We start from the raw sequence: 10,205 nt of genomic DNA, 5'->3' as shown, positions 1-10,205 counted from the left end.
AGAGGGCCCATTATGATCGTGGCACTATAAAGTCAGTTCGATTTCGTTCGCGTAAGCTCTGAAAAAGTGATTCTAGGGTTTGAAACATCCGCCATGAAAAATAATCTGGAGCAGCAGTTCTCGGAGGATCTATTGATCGCACAATCTTCAAATTTGGTAAGACAAGACTCAGACCCAATCCCTGTTGACCTTCTTATTGATATCTTCTCGAGAGTCCCGGCATATTCTATAGCTAGGTTTCGTTGCGTATCCAAATCGTTGGAATCCATACTTCGTCGTCCTGATTTCACAGAGCTGTTCCTGACTAAATCTGTGTCTCGTCCACGGCTCCTTTTCGTCGTCCCAGTTAATGACTCAGATAATGAAGACTCAGATAATGAAGATCCAGTTAATGAAGAGTCATTTGTCTCCTCTTCGCCTCAACCTCAAAATCCAGATGACAACTCTTCTCTCGTAGCCACCCCTTATAAAAAGTGTTTTCGGCTTCGCAAATATATTCCATGGGATATCAGTCCCCAAGTAGTCCGTGGATTGGTCTTCCTTCGGCACTGGGGAGTCCATATTTTTACCCAGTGTGAAAGCTAGCGGTATTACGGAAAGCTATTTTGGCTTTGATCCGATCAGCAAACAGTTCAAAGTGTTGTGTATCACATGGTCTCGTGATGGAACACCCGATACTCATCGGATTTTGACATTGGAGACTGGAATAAAACGTCGATGGAGGACGATCCAAGACCCAGTACTTCCCCATGATTCCATGGATTATAACATATGCATAAATGGTGTTCTGTATTACGGAGCTACATTTCCTGATGGATGTTCTAAGATGGTTTGCTTCGACTTTAGGTTTGAGAAATTCAGCTTTGTTAAATTACATAAAGACATTGTCCCTAATAGGAGGTTACAATTGTTCAACTGCAAAGGTAAATTAGGTGCACATCAGCGTTGTGGGTCTTATGAAGAAAGATTTGCGTTGTGGGTTTTAGAAGATGCTGGAGAACATATATGGTCGAAACGTATATGCATATTGCCATCCCAACTCGACAAAGCATGTTTCTTTCTTGGAATGACTGGTACCGGTGAGATTGTATTTTCTCCGGTCACAGGCTATCACCCTTTCTGCATTTACTACTACAATATAGAGAGGCACACGGTTACAAGAATCAATATTCAGGGTTTTGAAAAGTTTGAGCATAGTATGACTTCTGTTTCCACCTTTCTGGACTATGAGTTCAAGGCTTCAGTAGGTGAGACTTTATATTTTGGATTTCAGTAGGTGAGACTTTATGTAAAATTTAAAGTGTGTTCCGATTAATTAATGTTTGGATATTATCTTAAAAACAGATCTAATTAAAACCCCTATATTATGATGTTGCACTTGCAAAACTTTGTCTTACTTCAGTTGATCAGTGTATATACTTCTTAGTTATGTTTTCAGTCCATACCATTGCAAGAATTGGATTCTAAACTATATCAACCATGGCTTGATCATCATATCTAATATAAAAAAAAAACAAAAGAGATTTGAATCAAAACAAACTGTGTACGTACATATGTAATGTTTATGTAACACTAGTATCATATACAAAGATAACCAATTCATATTTTGATCTCGAGATCTCTCTTGATTGGGTTCAACATATATTTCTTATTTATTTAAACATTGTTGTTGTTGGTCCCGCTTGAACCAATAATGCAAACTACACCTTTCTTCTCTCTACTCAAAAACTTCTTAAGCGAACTTAGCCTTGTGAACATCGGTGACTTAGGTTCTTCTTCGCCGACTCTCTCGGAGAAATTCTCATTTGTATCCGCATGAATGTCCACTACAACCGTAGTCACTTCTTGTGCTCTGTCACATGTATCAGTAGATTCTTGTTGATGATCGTTAGAAGAATCTGCAAAATTTCCAGTAGGAGAATCTTCAGTAACAAGGAGGCATGCGCTTCTAACAGAGCAAGATCCAAAAACAGGGCTCTGATCTTGAGATGGATTATGCTGATTACTCGAGTTCCCTGATTCAAAGTTTTGATTTTGAGATAAAGCCTCACGGTCTTCAGAACTTTCTCCATGTGCCGTCTCTTCCACGGAACCAACTGTGTTTCTACAGAGAGGACAAGTGGAATGAGACTGAAACCACATGTCGATGCAATCAACATGGAACCCATGATTACACCTTGGTAACACCCTAGCTTTGTCGCCATCAACGAGATCAGAGAGACAAACGGCGCATTCTAGCCCGTCTTTAAAGTCCGTTGACTTGAAAGCAACAACATGGATCGATTGGAGGATTTTAGAATGAAGACCGGTATTACAAGGAGGATCTTCTTGAGCTTGAGCAAAGACGAAACGACGTCTTCGATGGTTACGGCCGATGACTGTGGAGCCAGGATCGTCGGATTGGATTAGGTTTAGGTTGAAATGTTGTTCCACACGCCACCAAAAGAGTCTAGCGTAGAGATGAAGCAAGAGGAGGAACATAACCCCTGTGAAAATTGATACGGTTGCAAATAGAAGTACTTTTCCCATAGTCTCTTCTCCTTCGAATTTTCTGAAAACAGAACTACTAGATTCTTCGTCCATATCGCTGATAAAAAAATGGTGAAAAACCTAATGAATTTGGTTCAAAATTCAAGGGAAGAAAACTCAAGACTTTTTGCGTGGAAAGAAAGGAAAACGAAAGATTCTCACATCAAGACAAAGATTGTGAAGACTTAGAAGAACAGAACATATTTAAAACCCGAAAAATCGATGCTTTATAAAAAGGGGTGAAGCTATTCAAACGGAATGAAATGAAATAAGGAGATGTTTTTGAAGTTGAAATCTAATTGGAGGTCCATTAATTTTGAAGAATTTGTCTTCTCGCTCCAGGATCCACGGCAATATGTATGTAGATGAGCATCAAGACTGGTTCAAGAATTTTTATAAAGTTATGGACACAAGTCAGTGGAACACGCTATTGGGGTTTTGACTTGGTTTAGTCAATTTCTCCAGATCATGTAGGTAAACATCAGCTTTGAGATAAGAACGTTTTATAACCTGAAACTAAACATACAGTACAAATGATATATTTGTATATATATCATACAATGAGTTTATAGATTCAATTGGCACATACTAGAACAGCTTCTCTCAAGTCTCAAGCATAAGAAGACCAATAAAAAACCTATATTTTATCAGTAAAGGTGAGGCTCGCTAATTGATTATTCCTTGGTATGATGTATTACAATTTAGTGAGTAGATTGGGCCTTAACAAAACCCATCTTAAGGAGTATGGTTGAAGCATAATAGTAGGGGTAAACCATATGTATATTACTAGTTCCTTCCCCAACAACATCATAATCTTCACCATGTTCATAACATACATAATAGTTAGGCATAAACCCTCTACTTAGCAAATGACTCGAAATTGAGACAGCTTTCAAAGACTTTGAATTCTGACATACTACACAAGAGCAATAAAAACTATCTCTACTATTTTGTGCACGACTACTGGTAAAAGTGATGAACTCTTCCACACCCGCCGAATAATCCAATGAGATAAGATTAGTGGATGGATCGATCTGATTGTATATCCATGCTCGTAGCGGATTGTTCCACATTGTTTTTCTTTTTTACTCTCTTTTTTCTCCATTTTTTTCCGTTCTTTTTTCCTTCTTTTTTTCCTTATCTGTTTTTTTCTTCTTCTCTGTTTTCTTTTTTTGATGTGGATGTAAATGAAGGAAGAAGTGGTGCCATATATATAGGAGAAAATTTGTGAAGCTTTTGCAACCATTTCAGAAAGAGTCACAAAAGTTCATTACACCTGACACACATTCTTCAAGTTTTTTGCCAACATGTTGCGACTATTTTGCGACCGTTTTTAAAGGAGTTCCAAAAGTTGAGTACATCTAACTTTCACATCCTCAACGTTTTTTGTTGACATGCCGCGACGACTTTGTACTAAATGATACTCGAAAACGTCGTTGTAAATAGGTCGCCATATCACGACTCATTTGAGACTGCTTGTTAAGACCAAAACGGTAGTTGTAAAGTAGTCACAAAATGCGTCTGTTTTGCGACTAAATATATTGAGTCACAAAAGAGTACGTATATGGTCTCGCTAAATTGAGATGGAATTGCGACGTTGTATTTTTGGCGTTAATAGGCGACGTGTTTCCCTTTATTTTTTCTAATTTCGTTAATACGTAGTAAAACAATCACAAAAGTAGCAAATTTTTGCGACAAAAAACAGTCACAAACTGGAGTCCCAAATTGCAGGTTTTCTTGTAGTGATTAATACATCAAAATGTATTAAAATGATGAGTGTTATATTTTTTACATCAATAAGTTTTTCTTTTTCTCCCAAACATTATGGGAGTTACATTTTAAAAAATTAATACATATACAATAAATTATATATCTATTATATATAAAATAAAGAAATAAAGGAGAAAATCATTATTTTGGACAATGCGCTATACAAATTAAAGAATAATTTGAACATATTATAATGTATACTATCAAATTATAGTTTGTCTTTGTTGGGTAAAAATAATTCATCGACTAAACAACATGTGACAGTTGCTAAACCATGTGGCCGGTTGTCTAAAAGAGCTCAAAGGCTATTGATGATATTTAACCGGTTGTTAAGAAGACCGGTTCATTTGATGGAAGGTTCTAGACAACCTCCTAAAGATCATAAACAACCTGTAAAAAGGCCTACCGACATATACGAGAAGCCCAATCCTTTACCTTGGAGGACAAACAACCGACAAGTAATTGGAAACTAACCATAAATAAAATAGGAAGTTATCAAAAAAAAAAGGAAAGGAAGAAGACAGTTCCCACGAGGAACTAGGGTTCAAAAACCATATAAATAAGCGACCTCTCAAAGGGAGAAGGACACGAGATAAGGAGCAAGTACAAGAGGCGCAACAAAACCACAGCAACCGACTTAAGAGCAATATTAGGGTTCTAGTTGATTAGCTGTGGCTTGTTTCTTGTACTTGTTATCAACATCTTGATCAATAAAGAGATACTTTTCGACCTAAATTTCTTGTTTTCTGTAGACTTTCACGAACCGGTTACTTTTGCTCAAACGGACTTAAATATAAATATAAATAATATAATGTATGTCATATAAAGTTAATTAAAAAAAATATACTAAAAATATTAGAGAGAAAATGACACATGTTGCAAGAAGAGAATGCCAAATAAAAACTTCTTAGAGCTTGTCAAAAGAAAACCTTACTAAAATGTCAAGATATGTCAAAAAAAGATATTACTAAAATGTCAAGAAATTTCGAAAAGGACATTGCTAAAATGTCAAGATATCTTTTTTGGATATTTTTTTATGTACACAATTTTGTGACGAATGAGTGCCTTTTGTCAGTTTTTTAAAGTATGAGATTAAGAAAACTTTACTTTATTATATAAAATAAAGAAATACACTAAGATAATATTAATTAGTTGAAAATTTATAGAGTTTACAAATTTATGTGAGGTTTGAGATATGATGGTTATTGAGATGTCTGTCTTTTTTTATAGGAAAAATTGGAGTTAGAAGCCTATTATAAATTCATTATTTAATTAGGTAGTTAGTGCACTAATTCTTATATCAATTTATATTTATAAGGAGTTACATAAGCTATATGAGAGTTACAAAATGTAATAAACACATATTAATGTATTTTAATATTTATTATGTTTCTAATTGTTATTAGTCATTTATTACAATATTAATAATACTATGGAAGTTACAAAAGTGTCAAAGTATAACATAAGTAAATAATTTCAATAAAATGAAATTTAGTACCTTAAAGATGTATATGATTATTAATATGAGAGTTATAATATATGTGATAGAATTTTAAATTTAATAAAATATGTGAGAAGGTTCAGCAAAAATACATTTATTAGTTGTTTTAAGTATAATTTTTTTAGTTAATATAACTATAAATATATGATAGGAATTTCAACAGAATGAAATTAATATGAGAGTTACAAAATATGTGATAGAATATGAAATATAATAAAATATGCGAGAATGTTCATAAATACATACATTTATTATTTTGTTAAATATAATTTTTTAATGTAACTAATAATATCTGAAGGAATTTCAAGCAAAATAAATTATATATCTATTATAATAAAGAAATAAAGGAAAAAGAAATAAAAGAGAGAAGCATTATTTTGGATAATATGCAACACAAATTAATGAAATTTGAACATCTTATAATGTATAATATCATATCAAATTATATTTTGTCTTAAATAAAAATAAAAATAAAATAATGTATGTCATATAAATCTAATTGAAAAAAATACACTAAAAATATTATAAAGAGAAAATGACACATGTTGCAAGAAGAGAGTGTCAAATGACAACTTTTTAGAGAAAAAGAAAAACCATGATTTTAGACAATATACTGCACAAATTAAAGATTTAAATTAAACATCTTATAATGTATAATATCACATTATATTTTATCTTAAATATAAATATAAATAAGATAATGTATGTCATAGAAGTTAACTGAAAAAAATACACTAAAAATATTAAAAAGAAAATAACAAATGTTGCAAAAATAGAATGCCAAATGATTTCTTAGAACAACAAGATAGCCTACAAAAAAAAAAAAAATACTCCCTCCATTTCATATTAAGTGTTATTTTAGGATTTCTCACACATATTAAGAAAATCATTAAATCTTCTATTTTACCCCTTATTAATATATTATACAACTTTTTCTATTGGTTAATACATTAAATTAGTAGAGATAAAATTGGAAAATTTAACAAACATCTACATTGGAAATACAAATTGACACTTATTTTGTAACAAAATTTACAGTCTAAATTGACACTTAATATGAAACCGAGTGAGTATAGTTTTTTAGAAGCTTACTTAGGGCTTACTCCACCGCTATGACAAATCAGGAGGAGCAGACCATGTCCAAGTGTGGATCCAATAAACCGTCTGGAGAATATCCGGTGCTCCCTGTTGATGTCGTCATCAATATCATGTCGAGATTGCCGATGAAGTCTATGGCTCAGTGTCGTTGCGTATCCAAGCTCTGGTCATCGGTTATTCGCCGTACAAACAACAACCTATTGTTCCCGATCACGTTCCCAGATCCACCACCGCGGATCCTGCTCACCATCGAATATGCAGGAGATTTGTTCTTCTACACTTCACCTCATAATCCAGATGTGAACTTGTCTCTTGTAGCCACCTTCCATCATAAGACTTCTGGAAAAGATCTCTATGAAGTATGTCAACCTATCCAAGGACTAGTCTGTCGTCAACATACTGATGAAGACAGTTTCAACATTTACTGTGATTTCTAACCCCTTCACGGGAGAGTCTTTAACCTTACCGAACCTGAGAATGGAGAAAGTAAGCTCAAAGGCAAGAAAAGAAAAATATTATCATGGGTATGATCCAATCGACAAACAGTTCAAGGTATTGTGTATCACCTGGTGGAGTTTTCCTTTCGATTTCAAAAAGTGTTCCAGTGAGTATCACGTTCTCACAATAGGGACTGAGAATGAAAATCTCTTATGGAGAGAGATCCAATGTTGCACAACTCTGTATCCTCTAAATCTAAACGAGAGTGGGATATGCATTGATGGTGTTATCTATTATCCATCGGAGATGGAGAAGGGAAAACCTACAATCGTCTGCTTTGATGTTCGGTCTGAGAAATTCTTTCTTGTTAGTGTTGAGACTTGGCAACAAGGATAGACTCTTTCGGTTTCACTTTGATCGAGTAGAAGGGTAAATTAGGTGCCTATAAGAGTGGTATCTACCTTGATTCTTTTGAGTTGTGGGTTTTAGAGGATGTCGAGCAACATATATGGTCAAAGCGTGTCAAACGAATTCCTCTTCGATGGTTAAAAAAAATGAGCCATGTACGTCCTGCTGGAATGATTGGTAGTTGCGAAATGGTGTTTGTGTTTGACCAAAGTAAAACGAGCTATGCATGTCCTTTCTTCATTTTATACTACAATCTTGAGAGCAACACTTTCACCAAAGTAAAATTGGAAGGTTTATTATTTGAAGAGTTTTCTCAGTACAGTAGGGTTCACGCATTTACAAACTATGTTGAAGATGTGAAGCTTATGTAAGTGTGTTCTTTTCATGCAGGACTAATAGCATTATCTATCTTTGTGTTTCTTATATTTCTCCATATTTTGAGGTGACTATTTCTGTGATTAGTTATGTTTTCGGCTTCTAAGCCAATGATAAAAAAACATATATACCATTATTTTGTTTGCTTTAATGTTGGGTCTGAGAATTTCAGTTTTTATACGTTGAACAAGAAAGATTGATATTGATCATGAACTAAAAGGAGGTGTGAGTGATTGTAATATTGATAATCGTACGTAGTTTCTATGAGCTATGGAGAAACATAAATGGTCGAAACATATTGATTCTAACATTCACACAATAGATTTAATAATATTTTAATTATGCTAAACCAAAATTGTAATTTATCAATGCAAAAACAGAAAATAAAAATGTTGTAAATTCAGGAATTAAAAACCCTATATCTAGGGAAATTCTCAGGAAATTATGGAAAATCATATCAATTAATTAAGTAAACAGAATTCAACAATTAAGCACCGTTCTTGAACTCTAAACACAATTATAAAATAAATCAGTTCTCACTGCAAATATTATCTAAATTTTAAAACCAGAAAATCCAAATCTTTTTGCAAAATTTAAGTTAAAAACCAGCAATAAAATCAAGTTTAGATAAGTTCACAAAATCACTAATTCAAATCTTTTTGCAAAAAGTAATTTTGCTCACCAAAAGTTTTTATCAGGAAAATCAATTATATTCTCATATCAATCAATAATCCTAAAATCTAAATCCAGATGACTAATCAAAGATCTAGCATTAAAAATAACCTAACAAACATAAATCTTCTCTAATGAGAAACCTAACAAACATGAATCCTAAATAATAACAGATCTAATAAACAATGAAATCCCTAATGAGAAACCCTAAATCTAACAAACAGATCTACTCAGACATAATTGTAAAAACACAAATCATGAATAAAATAGAGATACAAGAAAACAAAGCAATTTCCGACGGTCCAATCAGTCGGAAAATGGTCGGAAACAAGCATTTCCAACCATTAACCGACGACAGTAAATCAGTCGGAAATCGCTGGTCGGAAATTTATTTGGTTGGAAATTCGTCGGAAATTTCCAACCGAAAAGGTGATTGGAAATTCGTTGGTAATAAACGGTCGGAAATTTGTCAGAAATATTTGACCGATTTCCGACGATTTAAAAATGGTCGGAAAAAAATTACGACGATTTTCCAACCAAAAGTATTAAAACGTATGGATGCTAATAATTGATATTTAGAATTTTTATATCAAATTAAAATTAGAAAAGCTAAATAAATAAGACAAATTGTCAATTAAAACCAGAAAAATAGTTTTGAAATCTCAACAAAATAAATTAAAATAATACACTTAGTTAAATTAAAACATTAATCTACTCTTTAGTTTCATCTTCATCTTCTTCTTGGATCTTTACTCTTTTCCTTTTTCTTCAATGGAGTTTCACACATGGTCATCACCTTGAATTCTCCATGTTTTGACTTCATGACCAAATCTGCATAAAAGAGAAAGAGCACTTGAAATCACAAAAGAGAGTAAATGACCCAAGAATCTAATTCTTGATTCTATCTTCTTATAATTAAAAGAGGAGTACATTTGAAAAAATGTCCAAAATGTCTTCACTAATTACAGCAATTGCCATCGAATTATGACAAAAGGAAACGTTTAATTGAAATCAAAAAGGCCAAATGTGAGAATAATTAATCGATTGCAAAATTAACATAGGATCCGCGTGTCTAACCATGGGTCTTTTAATTGGATCAAATACTAACCAATTTACTAATCGGGTTCTTAAAGCTTTAAATGATAGATGCAATCTTAACCATTCAATCAAAAGCATGCATATTCTCTTTTTTTTTTGGTCAAAGCATATTCTCTCTTTATTCCACTGTATTAACTACATGCTCGACTTTTACGGCTATTTCCTAAAGAGAATTGCATGAAATATTCAATCATAAACAATCATTCAATCATAAAAGATCTTAATGATCAATCAATCTTCATATATCTTCTAATCTTGCTTAAAACTATGGTATCTTCATTTGACTTTTAATTTAAAAAGATCCTTAAACGGTTGA

General features: G+C 33.0%; 4 protein-coding genes across 4 annotated transcripts in view; 3 read left to right on the top strand and 1 right to left on the bottom strand.

The window, feature by feature from the left end:
• Positions 1 to 62, top strand: part of LOC109129986 (putative F-box protein At1g53360) — a 1,030-nt gene extending 968 nt beyond the window's left edge. The window contains exon 3 of the mRNA XM_019239058.1: positions 3 to 62. Within this exon, the coding sequence (XP_019094603.1) occupies positions 3 to 62 (60 nt within the window). The remainder of the gene's footprint in view (positions 1 to 2) is intronic.
• Positions 94 to 1,276, top strand: LOC109129985 (putative F-box protein At1g53360). Its single transcript, XM_019239057.1, has 2 exons — positions 94 to 453; positions 524 to 1,276. The coding sequence occupies exons 1-2, from the start codon at positions 94 to 96 to the stop codon at positions 1,274 to 1,276; spliced, it is 1,113 nt and encodes a 370-aa protein (XP_019094602.1).
• Positions 1,611 to 2,862, bottom strand: LOC104758733 (RING-H2 finger protein ATL60-like). Its single transcript, XM_010481658.1, has one exon. It carries the CDS (start codon positions 2,581 to 2,583, stop codon positions 1,657 to 1,659), a length of 927 nt encoding a protein of 308 aa, XP_010479960.1. The 5' UTR covers positions 2,584 to 2,862; the 3' UTR covers positions 1,611 to 1,656.
• LOC104760022 (putative F-box protein At1g53550) lies at positions 6,937 to 7,732 on the top strand. The gene is made up of 2 exons (XM_010482874.1): positions 6,937 to 7,257; positions 7,496 to 7,732. The coding sequence occupies exons 1-2, from the start codon at positions 6,937 to 6,939 to the stop codon at positions 7,730 to 7,732; spliced, it is 558 nt and encodes a 185-aa protein (XP_010481176.1).

This window comes from Camelina sativa, chromosome 17, assembly GCF_000633955.1.
Source record: "Camelina sativa cultivar DH55 chromosome 17, Cs, whole genome shotgun sequence".
Lineage (NCBI taxonomy): Eukaryota > Viridiplantae > Streptophyta > Magnoliopsida > Brassicales > Brassicaceae > Camelina > Camelina sativa.
The sequence above is the reverse complement of the archived record's forward strand: the minus strand, read 5'-3'. Positions and strand labels throughout refer to the sequence as shown.

Excerpts from the sequence above, each read along its gene's own strand:
- LOC109129985 (XM_019239057.1), top strand. The coding sequence starts at position 94 with ATGAAAAATAATCTGGAGCAGCAGTTCTCGGAGGATCTATTGATCGCA. Across the intron at positions 454-523 it reads CAGATGACAACTCTTCTCTC|TCCGTGGATTGGTCTTCCTT; the intron begins GTAGCCACCCCT and ends GTCCCCAAGTAG.
- LOC104758733 (XM_010481658.1), bottom strand. The coding sequence starts at position 2,583 with ATGGACGAAGAATCTAGTAGTTCTGTTTTCAGAAAATTCGAAGGAGAA.
- LOC104760022 (XM_010482874.1), top strand. The coding sequence starts at position 6,937 with ATGTCCAAGTGTGGATCCAATAAACCGTCTGGAGAATATCCGGTGCTC. Across the intron at positions 7,258-7,495 it reads CTGGAAAAGATCTCTATGAA|TGTTCCAGTGAGTATCACGT; the intron begins GTATGTCAACCT and ends GATTTCAAAAAG.